The 15,516-nt window shown below is 41.5% G+C and overlaps 1 protein-coding gene across 1 annotated transcript in view; it reads left to right on the top strand.

Annotated features, from left to right (window-relative positions):
• Positions 1-711: 711 nt before the first annotated feature.
• Positions 712-15,516, top strand: part of LOC142932587 (uncharacterized) — a 66,648-nt gene continuing 51,843 nt past the window's right edge. The window contains exons 1-8 of the mRNA XM_076076506.1: positions 712-933; positions 1,421-1,522; positions 1,656-1,769; positions 3,143-3,256; positions 5,042-5,120; positions 5,276-5,504; positions 5,626-7,429; positions 14,657-14,830. Coding sequence (XP_075932621.1) covers positions 830-933; positions 1,421-1,522; positions 1,656-1,769; positions 3,143-3,256; positions 5,042-5,120; positions 5,276-5,504; positions 5,626-7,429; positions 14,657-14,830 — 2,720 coding nt within the window. The 5' untranslated portion in view covers positions 712-829. The remainder of the gene's footprint in view (positions 934-1,420; positions 1,523-1,655; positions 1,770-3,142; positions 3,257-5,041; positions 5,121-5,275; positions 5,505-5,625; positions 7,430-14,656; positions 14,831-15,516) is intronic.

Here is a 15,516-nt window from a genome sequence, read left to right as displayed (position 1 = left end):
ATTTTATTGCAGTAGAATATATTTATATTTTACTGTAATTTAATGGGAACTTCTGCTGCCAGACTTTTTACCATTTTATAAAGATTTGCTTTTTAAAGTGTGCACATTAATCAGCAGGTTGTAGTCGACCTTTTCTTAACTCAACTGTCTGAGACACTTTTTCGATCTAACTTTTCTCTTCAGACTTTTCTGAGTTAAAGAGGAGCTGAGCAGCAGAGAAATAATGTTTCCTCGTGTGCTTTGAGTTTTCACTGTAAAAACAACTGAAGTCACGATTAACTAAAGGTTTGTTCACTTCAGTCTTTAATGTGAGCAACAAGAAGCCAAAGGGATTCAGCTGACACTGATATGAAACAGAGAGAAGCAGCTGATACAGGAGAGATGATGTGAAGGATGAATGAGAGCTGATGTGCTGATCGATGATTGGACTGATGCTTTCAGCTCTGCTCTCATTGGTTCCTCTACACATGAAGGTACAAAGTGATGTGAATTCAGCAGCAGCTAACAAGGTCACATGACTGATTTTGGATTATTGGACGAGCTGCTTCATGCTCTGACTGGATGTAGTAGACGTGGAAACAGAGGAACATTTCAAACATTGAAGAGCTTTTCAAAGACAGTCAAAGAAAGTGAAGAGTGACGTCATCCCCAAAGAACATGAAGTGTCTTCCTCTAGTCTTCAAACAAGCCAACAGACTAAAGAACATTGTGAACGTCATTTCTTAGAGATGACTCTGCAGCTCAAAGTGACAACATGGAAACTGTCCCATGAGTGTATTTAGTATTGAGGTGAATGAGCTGTGTGTGTTTGTCATGATGAAGAGAAATAATGTTGTTGTGTTTGTGTGAAGGTGTGGACTCTGCTATGAATCAGTGTGAGGACAGAGAGGAGGGAGTCCCTCCCTCTAAAACCAGCCAGACCAAAGCTCAGAGGTGAGATGACCATCTCTAACTGTTCACACATAGTGTTCACTTTTTACTGACACCGTCACAGAGGAGTTCACTCAGTTCATTATGTTTTATCACTGAGGTCAAAGTTACTGATGGTGTTGTACCGGACTTCTTTATATTCAGAGGGGTTCCTAATATTCTGACCCTCAAACACAGCTCTCAGTATCATGTAGTCCAGTACAACAACACCTTTAACTGAGTTATTATAATGTAGTCCAGTACAACACCACCTTTAACTGTTACTTCAGTAATACACATAGAACTGATTTAACACGCTTCTGAAACAAAAACTGAACATTATCATCTTTGTAAAGGTAGAATTTAGTGCAGCACTGTTTTATTGAATTGTTTTAGACTTCACAGATGTACCTAATAAAGTGGACACATGACATGTTTTTCTTCATTTAGGACAAGGACAAAGTTTCCTCAACTTGTATCGATACTGTTTTTGTTTCAGGATCCATCAGAGACCAGAATCTCCAGAACCTGGACCTGAACCCAGCTGTGTGTCCTTGAAGAGAGATGCGTCCATGGAGAGTCCTCTTGATTTTAGAAAATCTTCTGATGGAAGGTAAGAATTTATAACTGACGATAAGGCATTTCTAACTTCTAACCATTCTAGTTATTGTCTGTGTTTAAAGATTTAACAATTATCTTCAGTTTTTCTACAACGTCCATATTTTTCTGTGCTGTTTTTGTTTCAGGGTCCATCAGCAGAGACCAGACTGTCCCGAGGCCAGCTGTCTGTCCTTCAAGAGCAACCAGTCAAAGCAACATTTAATTGACTTTAAAGGACAACCTCCATGTGCTGATCAGATGTAAGCTGTAACTGACAGTAAGAGTCGGGTTATGCTAAAAAATAAATCTAAATTGTTTCTATTTCTTGTAAAAAGCCATCCGTCTTAGAGAGCTGTGAGACAAGTTCAAACTCTGCCTACTTTCTCACCTAAAATCAGCTGACCAATCACTGAGTGAGGTGGGTGTGATGATTCATGTTTGAACTGTTGTTAACTCAGAGAAACTTTACTGGTTTAGTGTCATTTTTTTCGTACTGGGAGCTGCCCAGTACAACCAGTCTGACACTGAGACGCTCTGCTTTTACATCACATGGTTCCTCTCTTCAACCTGATTGGACAGCATTACTCTTCAGCCATCATGGTCACCTCACTGTATCATTTCCTGCCTTTGCTGCACTGAATACAGCTTCAACATCAACATTGAAACATTTCTAAATAAAACATTGATTTTATACTCAATGTCTCCTAAAACTACCAGGATACAAATACAATGAGTACAGTAGGTTTAATAAATGACTCAGATGAAGTTAACTCTTCTTCATTGAAACACATTCACACTGGGAGCTGCCCAGTACAACCAGTCTGACACTGAGACGCTCCACTGGAACAGCTGGAGGTTCTGGGTGCCTTGCTCCAGGGCACTTCAGCAGTGTACAGTGAGGGAGGGAGAGCTACATGGAGGGCTTGGTGAGAGCTGTTGGGACTAAACTAAACTGACGTTTGAAGAAAACAGTGAGCTGAAAGACTGAGCTGTTGATTCTCAGTGGGATCAGCAGGACTAGTAAACCTTTACCACTACAGGGACTCATCTGATCCACATCCACATATTACTTCATGGACCTTTACCTTATGTTTGTCTCTGTGTGGACAGACACAATGTGAGCGGATTCTTCATGATTCCTCCTTTTCTGCCTGGTCGCTATGATAAAGTCTGTTGTCAGCTGGGTCATTGAGTGATCTGTCACAAAGTCTGGAAGAACACGTCAGATCCACATGGTTCCTCTCTACATCCTGATTGGACAGCATTACTCTTCAGCCATCATGGTCACCTCACTGTATCATTTCTTGCCTTTGCTGCACTGAATACAGCTTCAACATCAACATTGAAACATTTCTAAATAAAACATTGATTTTATACTCAATGTCTCCTAAAACTACCAGGATACAAATACAATGAGTACAGTAGGTTTAATAAATGACTCAGATGAAGTTAACTCTTCTTCATTGAAACACATTCACACTTGGAGCTTTACCACTACAGGGACTCATCTGATCCACATCCAGATATCACTTCATGGACCTTTACCTTGTGTTTGTCTCTGTGTGGACAGACACAATGTGAGCTGATTCTTCATGATTGAATGATGATGATAAAATGGCAGTGTTTCTATCAGTTCACAGCAGCAGAGAGAAAAGTCTCCTATACCCAGCTGTGTGTCCATGAAGAGTGATCGGTCTAAAGGGTCTCCAATTAACTTCAAAGATGGATGCCGTTCTTATGACCCAGAGTAAGTTCTTAAAACAGATGAAACAGATGACTAGCTGTTACACAGATACCAATTTGGTCGTCTATCATTTATAGTCTTTGATCTATCATTATGATCTCATTTCTCATTATGATCATGACATGACGCAATATCTTTAACTACTTGTTGTAAATTTTACATCAGGCAGGAAGTAGCATTCTAGATATAATCCTAAATCTAGTTGCAGAGGTCTGGAGACCAGAAAGACTGACTAGGAGGAAGTCTCCCCAATGGTGCTGTGGCCAAACCAAATACCAGTGGTGGGCCATCAGGGCCTGCAAAGCCTTCTCTGCTGGCCTAAACAGAATCACAAAGCTATATCTATTTTATACTTTAATATTTTTTCTTAAATACACTACATATATTATAATTTCTAAAAATATTTTTCCATTATCTTATTTTCTCATTGCACAGCTACTGTCTTCCTCAGTTGCTCTGCTTCCAGTGCAGCTTGTTTTAAGTAGAGCTTTTATCCAATCAGATTTCACCTCTGTGTCTCTAGGTAAGAAGAGAGGCCCGAGGCCTGCAGACTCACAAGTGCATCCATGTGCAGTTTAAGTGAATGGGGACGATATTGTTGATTGTCATAGTCTTCAACCAATCAGATCTTTAGTTTGACATGTTGGGCGTATTCTTTGACGTGTCAGAGCCTTCTAGCTGGCCTACAAGTACGTCAGCATTACCTGCAGCTCAGTTTCCATGTGCAGCTCTGCAGTGAGGTACAGCGTGTGCTGTGATTGGTCAGTGGGCGAGCACGTGACTATCGTGAAACGAAACTTAACAGCAGAGGCTTAATCGGCGTTGTGGATCACATCACGTGATGCAGCTCAGCCAATTAAATATGGGCATTCTGACCTGTTTCCTGACTCGAGTGAGATGTACCACACACCGTGACACAGGGGGCTGAGACAAGGAAAAACATTGCAGAGCAGTACGTTCAATGTTCTAATTGTGAAAGTAAAATCATAAGACAATCTCTTTGAGCCGCGGCTTGTCGTTAAGGTTTGATGGTGGGTTCCACAGCCAGACCAGCTGAGATACACTGTCCTACATGAGCGTAGAAAACATATTTTCCTGAATTTAAGTTTCTGCATCGTCCAAATGCTCTAGTATTATTTAAATATATTGTAAGCCTCGTACCGTACGGTTTAATACGAATACGTACATAGTTACAGCCTTAGAAACGAATAATAGCTGTGGCGCCATCATGTGGTTATAAGGTGGTATTTCAGCCGCACGACAGCAGTGAAGGCCTAGGTATAAAATGCACGGCCTGCCACTGCCAAATACAGACCCTTTGTTTCAAGTGATGTGGCAGATCAACAGTATTAAGTCTTGGTACATCTGACTAACAACACAACGGTAGAATAGAAACTACACCAAATGTGAAAAAGTATCACATCAGATGTGATTATAGTTGTTTCTAGTTGTAGTATCTCGTGGTGGAAGGTACTGAAGGAATAGAAAGTACATCGGTATGAATTTGCCATGCGATATACATTACATTACAGTCATTTAGCAGACACTTTTATCCAAAGCGACTTACAATAAGTGTATTCAACATCGGACATCATTTTTGACTATACCTATACTATAAAATAACGTTTACTGTCCAATAAAAGCAGTAAAAGCAGAGATAACAATCTGTTTTGCATCTGGTTTTCATTATGATTAATCATGACAGAACACAACATCTTTAACTAACTGTTGTATTTGTGTTAATGGTACAAACATAATGTGAGATGATTGTTCATGATTCCTCCACAGAGAGGACCAGGAGAGCTCGGAGGTTCCCAGAGGTCAGTCTGCCCAGCAGCATCAAACACACCTGGACTTCATATTTATGGTCTGTACATGTACAACTACTTTTACATATATTCTGTTCACAATAATCTCCATGCTACACTTTGTAGACCAGTGGATTGTCAGTCTGTCCAACATGGATCTGATGTTTGGTTCCATGGTTTTAGCTTGTGTCATTCATAGAATATTCTGTTCCAGCTGCTGAAGGAGAACATCGTCACTTTTGTGAAGAATGAGCTGAAGAAGATCCAGAAGGTTGTGAGTTCAGATTACCCAGAATGCTTAGAGAGTCAGAGGGAGGATGAGGAGGTGCTGGACGGTGAAGATGAAGAGCAGAGGAGGAGCAGCAGAGAGGCATTTGTGAAGATCACACTGCACTTCCTGAGGAGAATGAAGCAGGAGGAGCTGGCTGACTGTCTGCAGAGCAGTAAGAGGATTTCTCTAAAGATTTAACATGCTGGATGAATGGGACATTTACAAATGTCTCAAGATATGGACCAAAATATATTCATAGACTCATTGATCTTCTTTGCTGTGTGTTCATTCAGGACTTCTTGCTGCAGTTTGTCAGCGTGAACTCAAATCTAACCTGAAGAAGAAGTTCCAGTGTGTGTGTGAGGGGATCGCTAAAGCAGGAAACCCAACACTTCTGAATCAGATCTACACAGAGCTCTACATCACAGAGGGAGGGACTGCAGAGGTCAATGATGAACATGAGGTCAGACACATTGAAACAGCATCCAGGAAACCACACAGACCAGAAACAACCATCAGACAAGAAGACATCTTTAAAGCCTCACCTGGAAGAGAGGAACCAATCAGAACAGTGATGACAAAGGGAGTGGCTGGCATTGGGAAAACACTCTTAACACAGAAGTTCACTCTGGACTGGGCTGAAGACAAATACAACCAGGACATACAGTTCACATTTCCATTCACTTTCAGAGAGCTGAATGTGCTGAAAGAGAAACAGTACAGCTTGGTGGAACTTGTTCATCACTTCTTCAGTGAAACCAAAAAAGCAGGAATCTGCAGGTTTGAAGAGTTCCTGGTTGTGTTCATCTTTGACGGTCTGGATGAGTGTCGACTTCCTCTGGACTTCCACAACAATGAGATCCTGACTGATGTTACCGAGTCCACCTCAGTGGGTGTACTGCTGACAAACCTCATCAGGGGGGAACTGCTTCCCTCTGCTCGCCTCTGGATAACCACACGACCTGCAGCAGCCAATCAGATCCCTCCTGAGTGTGTTGGCATGGTGACAGAGGTCAGAGGCTTCACTGACCCACAGAAGGAGGAGTACTTCAGGAAGAGATTCAGAGATGAGGAGCAGGCCAGCAGGATCATCTCCCACATCAAGACCTCACGAAGCCTCCACATCATGTGCCACATCCCAGTCTTCTGCTGGATCACTGCTACAGTTCTGGAGGATGTGTTGAAGACCAGAGAGGGAGGAGAGATGCCCAAGACCCTGACTGAGATGTACATCCACTTCCTGGTGGTTCAGTCCAAACTGAAGAAGGTCAAGTATGATGGAGGAGCTGAGACAGATCCACACTGGAGTCCAGAGAGCAGGAAGATGACTGAGTCTTTGGGAGAACTGGCTTTTGATCAGCTGCAGAAAGGCAACCTGATCTTCTATGAATCCGACCTGACAGAGTGTGGCATCGATATCAGAGCAGCCTCAGTGTACTCAGGAGTGTTCACACAGATCTTTAGAGAGGAGAGAGGACTGTACCAGGACAAGGTGTTCTGCTTTGTCCATCTGAGTGTTCAGGAGTTTTTGGCTGCTCTTCATGTCCATCTGACCTTCATCAACTCTGGAGTCAATCTGCTGTCAGAAGAACAAACAACATCCAGTTTGTCTAAAGTCATTAGAGACAAACCTAAACCAAAACATTTCTACCAGAGTGCTGTGGACAAGGCCTTACAGAGTCCGAATGGACACCTGGACTTGTTCCTCCGCTTCCTCCTGGGTCTTTCACTACAGACCAATCAGACTCTCCTACGAGGTCTGCTAACACAGACAGGAAGTAGCTCACAGACCAATCAGAGAACAGTCCAGTACATCAAGAAGAAGATCAGTGAGGATGTGTCTCCAGAGAAAAGCATCAATCTGTTCCACTGTCTGAATGAACTGAATCATTGTTCTCTAGTGGAGGAGATCCAACAGTCCCTGAGTTCAGGATGTCTCTCCACAGATAAACTGTCTCCTGCTCAGTGGTCAGCTCTGGTCTTCATCTTACTGTCATCAGAAAAAGATCTGGACGTGTTTGACCTGAAGAAATACTCTGCTTCAGAGGAGGCTCTTCTGAGGCTGCTGCCAGTGGTCAAAGCCTCCAACAAAGCTCTGTAAGTACAGAGAGAGTTAGATTCATATATCATAATGTCGTATCTTGCATGCGACAGGTCTGTTGAAGTGATGATGAAGGATGCTCCGTGGACACTGTTCTTGCTGGTATAATAAAGTTTATTACAAACAAGCAACACATGCCATTACGGACGTCTAGATCGTCCGGAGGTCTCAAGTCGAATCCGCAAGTCCCCCCTTCTAGGGCGCTCGCTTCATCTTTATATAGGGTACATGTCATGCAACATACAGGGCGGAACAATGAGAGAATGTATGTGGCCCCCCCTCATTCTGCACGTCCACCCTTCTGCCCCTGGTCTCCTGCACATCTGGTTTTCATCTAAGACAACTGCACTTGGGGTCTTCGCTGTATCGTGCAAGACCTGAAAATATACCACATATTCCCCCCTTCGAGACTTACACAAAGTCTCGAAAAAATAACAGAAGAGACATACAAGTGTATGATCATGACAAAATTAACAACCCTTTCTTAACATTAAATCAACGATACGCCTACGGAGTATATAAAAAAGTGAGAGTGAAAAACCTGTTAGGCAGCTAATTTTTCTTGAAATCCATTAAACAATGTAAACAGGAAAATTCTCTCACGGTCCCTCTGCCAAGGCAACCATAAGTAATACTCCAAAACACTGAAATGAGGAATTTAGCAATTTGTGTAAGGAAATGACTTAAGCAAATACATATGGAATACTCAGCAAATCAAAACAAAACAATGTCCAAAGTCAGGCTGGTCGACCCATCGCACCTTTCTATGGACCTTTTCCTGCCTACCCCACTGTCCCTAAACATCGAGAAAAAGAAAACATCCGAGGTCCCATTATATTTAGAAACCATCATTTCCCAAGCATTTAATATACAAAGACGAAAATTCATTTTTAATAATACTAATGTAACATTTCAGTGAAGACATAAGACTGTATAACGCTGCAGTTTTCTCAGCAGCCGTGACTCAGGTGTAGTATCGAAGATGTCTTGAATCTGGATGTTGTATCGCCAGTCCACGTTCAGAGTCCTTCAGATTTTCATGTTTTCATGTTTGAAGTGTCTGAATCCATTCAGCCCATCGGAGTCCCTGACAATCCTCCACCCTCACAGTGGTCTTCCCCCAATATGTTCTAGAATGAAAGAAAAGAAGGCCAGTATCTTTTGCATACAGAACAGATACACATTAAAACATCAAACACTGAATAATAACACTTCTATAAGTAAAATGTGAGATTATAACTCATAATGTCCATTAATCATTTTGTTCATTTGTTTCCATACCCCCCCCTTCGAGACTAAACAAAGTCTCGAAAGAGCAAAACAAAATCAACACTACAAACTACGCAAGCAATAACATAGGTAAATAATAGGATTATAATCATGAGATATTCAAAATGGATATTCCTCCACCACTTCGATCTTTATTGCGTCATCCTCATCCATGTCCGTGTCATATTAGATGTCCGCGTTATGTTTACAAATGTCGTAGGTGCCACAGATGTCGTCACTGTTGTATCATTCATCAGAACACCATTCATTCTTTCGCACATCCCTTGACTTTGCGGATGATAGACTGCACCAAGACGCTGTTTAATTCCAAGTTTTTGCTAAATCAATTTCACCGTCTTATCCACAAACTCTTTCCCATTGTCTGAGGATATTCGATCTGGAAGTCCCCACCTGCTTATGACTTCTCTTCATAAGAACTTGGCTTTTCTTTTTTTTTTTTTTTCGTTTCAAATGCCCAAAAGGCCATCGTGTAAAGGACAGATTACAGTGTAGCTTAGCATTCCCAGTATCTTTAATCTTAGCTCTCAAAGGCCCTGTCAAGCTAGCATAATCCTCAACCCATGCTGAAGAATATCCTGCAATACCAAGAAATGTCCTCCTCTCTCGAACTGTTCTGGGTTTTGGAGCCTTGCGAATAGCCTCCACATGACTCTCAGAGATGCTTCTGTGTCCCTGCGTTATTGTTTGACCCAAATAAGTTACCTTCTCCTTACAATACTGCAGTTTCTTCAGAGAGGCCTTGTGACCCTTCTCTGCCAGTATTTGTAGCAATTTAGTTGAGTCCTTATGACATGTCTCCTCGTCCGGTGAACAAATGATGATGTTGTCCACATATTGAATTACATTACTTGTCAATACCTGCTCTATTCCCTCCAAATCGTCTTTCACTATTTTATTGAAAATGTGCGGGCTATGTTTGAACCCTTGTGGCAGTCTCTCATACTCATAAGATTGTCCATTGTACGTGAACCCGAATAAGCTTTGGCTTTCCCTACTAAGTGGAACACTGAAAAACGCACCACATAAATCTAACACTGTGAAATGTGTCGCATTTGGCGGAAGTTGGGCTAACAAAGTATGTGGATCCGGTACTTCTGCTTGAAAATCAACCACCACTTCATTGACCGCTCTTAAGTCATGTGTCAGGCGATATGACTTATCTGGCTTCTTTATTGGCAACAAAGGCGTGTTGCTCTGCGGGTCCTGTGTTATTCTTAAAACACCTGCCTTCAAAAGTCCTTCAATCTGTGGTTCAATTCCTTGGATTGCCTCTTCACTCAGTGGATACTGGTTCTTCCAAGGTGGTTTGACTCCTGGTCGGAGTTCAACTCTTACTGGTTGAGCTGACTTCACAAGTCCAATATCAGTACTATGCCGAGCCCACAAACCTTCTGGAACTTGTTTTAGCATCTCTTCTCTCATTGGGTCTGAGTCCATCTTAGTACTGCAGATTGGCTCATGTGTCATTCGCACAGCATGTGGCTGTCCTTGTCCTTGAGCAGAGATCATGATCTTAATGAACCTCTGATCCTCGCTCTTCCAGATGGCAAGATTCTCTGTTACAGGTGTAAAAACAGCTTCTTCTGCCTCCGCCATCATTTCTCCCACTTGCTTCGGCGTATGTTCTTCACACACCCACAAGGTCACATGTGGCACACTCTTCTCGATATCAAACTCTTTGTCCAAATAGTCATTTCTGTGTATCTTCATAGCTGCTCCTTGTGGTCCCAAAATTATACAGCCCGAATTTAGTTGAACTTGTTTTGGTTGTTGACTCAACTTCTGCGTATCCTTGAGCATCTTTTTTGAAATACTTGAGCGTGCAGTGAAATGGATACTCTGGAAGCTTCGCGTCGGGCATCTTTACGATGATAAACTTTTCCCACAACTTAACTGGCTCAAGAAAATCTTCATTAAGATTTCCGATCCAACATACTGTAGAAGCTTCAGCCTCTGTTGTCCTCAATAATTGGTGAACACTCTCGTTTGGCATTTCATCCTTTTCCTATACACTCCCTTTCTCTCTTTTCTCTCTCTTTATCTGTTCTCTCCTTCTCCCTCTTTTTCACTTTGCTCTCTCTCCTGTATCTCTTTTTCACTTTGCTCTCTCTATCCTGTTTCTCCTTCTCTCTCTGCTCCCTCTCTTTTCTCTCTTTCTCATACTCTCTTCTCTCCCTGTCTTTTGTGCTTTCTCTCTCTTCGACTTTTCTTTCTGCTCCTTCTCTGTACGTTCCCTGCTCTCTATCCTCTCTTTTTCAAACAACTGGAGAATGCCAAGCTCCACTTGCCTCTTCTCCTTGCGTTTTCTCCTCTTTTTTTTTTTTCCTTCTTTTGCTCTGCCTTGTATGTTGATACAAGTCTAAATCAATTTTAATTACATCTGGGTTAAGAGTCCCCTCCACTGGCCATGGTTGGTCAATTTCAGGCCAGCGTTTATGCCATTTTTCCGATATCTTTGCAATGTTTGCAATGCCTCTAATTAGAGGATTATTCTTCTGTACCACTTCAACAGGAGTGATTACCTTTGGAATTTTAGTATTCTTTTTCCCCATTATGATGACTTCCTCTTATTTTCCGTTATTTGTACTTTAAGAATTAATTGCTACAAGTAAAACTACTCAAGGCTATTTAGATTACTTCCCCCTTTCAATTATCAATTAACCAATTATCCAATTATCCAATTATCCAATTATCAATGAACCAATTAACAAATGAATCAATTAACGAATTAACAAACCAATCTGTCAATCAATCAACAAATCAATAAATTATCCAATCAATCAATCAATCAGTCAATCAATTATCCAATCAATCAATCAATATTCAGCTCAAATCATCAGACAGTCACCATATTGATGTACACCACAGCACAGATGTGTAAGGACATCTGCAATTGTCATCTGCAATTGTGGACATCTGCAATTGTCAGCAGAGGTTAGACCAAACAACCATATGCCATTAATTAATTAAATGCATTAACTGGTCAATCAGTTGCCAAGTTTTCTATTTATTTATTTATTTATTTATTTATTTCTCCTATCTGCCTAGAGCATGTATTCTTTCATGTGTATAGGATCAGGTCAGTATCCTCTTAGGCTTATAAATGAAAGCAGGTTTATATGTGTACCATCAATATTACCTACGACTGAGAACACATACCACTATGGAAAATGCATAAAGAGTCTGTAGATAAATTTGTACCGGCCTTTAGTAGATTGAAACGTAAGCCTCCCCTTCTCAATTCTTATTCACCATAAATGACATAACAGACAAGAAACAGGCAATGATTTAGTCTCTTATGAAATCCTTCGGTCCCGTTAACAGCATACATAAATATTATTCCTAAGTCGACCCCTTTATCTAAACATTGTAGCATTTAGTGAACTCCCACTGAACCCAAACAGTTCAAATGGCAAAGAGGGAATTTTGAGGCGAGTGAGGGGGGGGGGAGGGGGGTGTCAAATTCTACCCTTCTTAAACGAAGTTCATTGTGCATTTAACAGCTCATTTGTTATTTTACGTCCCTTTTAAGAAGAGCTCATGTTTTATTTACTGACTCGTTCAATTCATTAGTCTTCTCAAACGAAGCTCATTGTTTTATAAAATACATGATTCAATTCAATTCATTACGTCTCCTTAAACGAAGCTCATTGTTTTATAAAATACATCGGGCCACATATCTGTCCTTTCAAATTATTAAATGTCCCGTTCTAAAATCACCACCTATGTACGTTTATTCAATCATAATATGTTTTTCTTTCTTTCAACGCATCCATTCTCATCCTATGCATTTTTATGGCCCACATCTGGAACACATCAGCAGCTAAGTTCCACACACCCATACTTTCAGCACTCAACGCACACCCATTCTCCCCTCTGCTCAATCCCCAAGTAAACCCAAAGTAAACACACACACACACATTTTTTAGCCTTCATTCACACAGCATGCTTTTTGCCGCTATATTTCCTTTTCCTTATAAAATTTATGCTACCTCTGAGGTGTAAATATTCGATGAGAGGCTGCATCAGACACCGTTCGTCAACCAATGTCAGAGTGGTAACAGTCAATCGAATTTGTGAATTTACACTCTCCAGTTCTTAAACTGACCATAAGATGTTGTTTCAGGTTTTATGCGGCCCGTACTAATGCACCTACACTTGAGGGCTCTACCTATCTGATTTGCGGCTCAATCATATGATCATTTTCTTTATTTCCTTATCACTCTTTCCTTTAACCTTTTACATTTATTTATTCAAATTACCTGGATCCAGGTTTCTCCCAATTTTGTTTTTCTACCTTAATTCCGGACTATGTCAGAGCCATCGTTACGCGGTGACTAATATGCATATGTCTTACCGTTAAGAAGTTGAGGGCCCCTCTTCATTAATCTTGCACGATACTATTTAGCACACCTTATTCGTTACCATGAAGCTATTCTAAACTATTCCTTTTCCTTTTTCCTTTTTCATCTTCCCCCCTTTTTTTTTTTTTTTTCATTAAATTTAGCACGGAGCCTCACTTTAAACAACAAATCAACAGAACATGTCCATAACAAGAAGGTTCTTAATTTACGGTGTGTCCAAGCAACTTCACCCAACAATTCCACATAACAGCCTCAATTAATGACCAGCATTCAATCGAGAGATCTCACCGTATGTGAAGTCGTCGGAAAGCTGCCAGATCACTTCCGTTCTGTTCGTGACGCCATCTATGTCGTATCTTGCATGCGACAGGTCTGTTGAAGTGATGATGAAGGATGCTCCGTGGACACTGTTCTTGCTGGTATAATAAAGTTTATTACAAACAAGCAACACATGCCATTACGGACGTCTACATCGTCCGGAGGTCTCAAGTCGAATCCGCAAGTCCCCCCTTCTAGGGCGCTCACTTCATCTTTATATAGGGTACATGTCATGCAACATACAGGGCGGAACAATGAGAGAATGTATGTGGCCCCCCCTCATTCTGCACGTCCACCCTTCTGCCCCTGGTCTCCTGCACATCTGGTTTTCATCTAAGACAACTGCACTTGGGGTCTTCGCTGTATCGTGCAAGGCCTGAAAATATACCACAATAACTTAAATACTTTATCTTTTCTACATATTGCTTATTTTTTCTTCATCATTGTCTCTTCAGACTGAGTGGCTGTAACCTCTCAGAGAGAAGCTGTGGAGCTCTGTCCTCAGTTCTCAGCCCCCAGTCCTCTAGTCTGAGAGAGCTGGACCTGAGTAACAACGACCTGCAGGATTCAGGAGTGAAGCAGCTGTCTGCTGGACTAGAGAGTCCACACTGTGAACTGGAAACTCTCAGGTCAGAATTCATCAACGTTTTCAATTAATGTCCTCTCAAGTCCTGACTTAGATTCATAGATAAACTCGTAACCTGTATAAGATGCTGCTTGTATTTTTTCAATGAATATTTTAGTCTCAGTATATTTTCATGAACATTTATATTACTGTTTTTTGTTTTTGTTTGTTGTTGATGGATATTAGTGGGTGTTTGGTTGTGACTAGAAAATAATCAATAGCAATGTTAATGTAACCCCACAGTAGCCAACATTATCTCAGTACTGCAGTAACCTTACAGCCCTCACAGTTTCCTCAGATTATGTGACATGTCTGTTGTTTTGTGTGTTTGCAGCCTGTCAAGATGTCTGATCACAGAGGAAGGCTGTGCTTCTCTGGCCACAGCTCTGAGCTCCAACCCCACCCATCTGAGAGAGCTGGACCTGAGCTACAATCATCCAGGAGACTCAGGAGTGACGCTGCTGTCTGCTGGACTGGATGATCCACAATGGAGACTGGAAACTCTCAGGTATGAAGAGGCCTGCTGCAGCCACAGAAAATCAGTCTGATAGAGGAGGTAGAGCTGGAAACGTTTTCTCTGTCTTTTCTACCTATTGCTAATTTTTTCTTTATCGTTGTCTTTTCAGACTGAGTGACTGTAACCTCTCAGAGAAAAGTTGTGAAGCTCTGTCGTCAGTTCTCTGCTCCCAGTCCTCTAGTCTGAGAGAGCTGGACCTGAGTAACAACGACCTGCAGGATTCAGGAGTGAAGCAGCTGTCTGCTGGACTGGCGAGTCCAATCTGTGAACTGGAAACTCTCAGGTCAGGATTCAATTAATGTCCTTATTTATATGAATGGATAAACTTGTAACTTTCATAAGATTGTGTCTGCTTTCATGATTTCAATCAAATATTTAATTTGAATATATTTCTGTAAACATATCTAATATTGTTTTTTTTCTCACTCTGCTTTTATAGCTTGAAATTTCAGAGAGTAATGAGAACGTTATCAGTAATGTTCAGAGTCATATTGTTGGTACACTTTAATGGGTGTTTGGTTGTGACTAGAAAACAATCAGTAACAATCTTAATGTAACCCCACAGTAGCCGACAGTATCTCAGTACTGGAGTAACCTTCCAGACCTCACAGTTCCCTCACAGTTTCCTCACATTATGAGACATGTGTGTTGTTTTGTGTGTTTGCAGCCTGTCAGGCTGTCTGATCACAGAGGAAGGCTGTGCTTCTCTGGCCTCAGCTCTGAGCTCCAACCCCTCCCATCTGAGAGAGCTGGACCTGAGCTACAATCATCCAGGAGACTCAGGAGTGAAACTGCTGTCTTCTGGACTGAATGATCCACACTGGAGACTGGAAACTCTCAGGTATGAAGAGGCCTGCTGCTGCCCCAGAAAATCAGTCTGATAGAGGAGGTAGAACTGGAAACGTTTTCTCTGTCACACTGTCAGCCTGGTTAATATGACCCTGACACACCCAGCTGATCTCAAACTAC

This window comes from Anarhichas minor, unplaced genomic scaffold, assembly GCF_050575085.1.
Source record: "Anarhichas minor isolate MPS153535 unplaced genomic scaffold, ASM5057508v1 ptg000058l, whole genome shotgun sequence".
NCBI classification, from domain to species: domain Eukaryota; kingdom Metazoa; phylum Chordata; class Actinopteri; order Perciformes; family Anarhichadidae; genus Anarhichas; species Anarhichas minor.
Note: the sequence above shows the minus strand (reverse complement) of the source record. Positions and strands in the feature narration are given on the sequence as shown.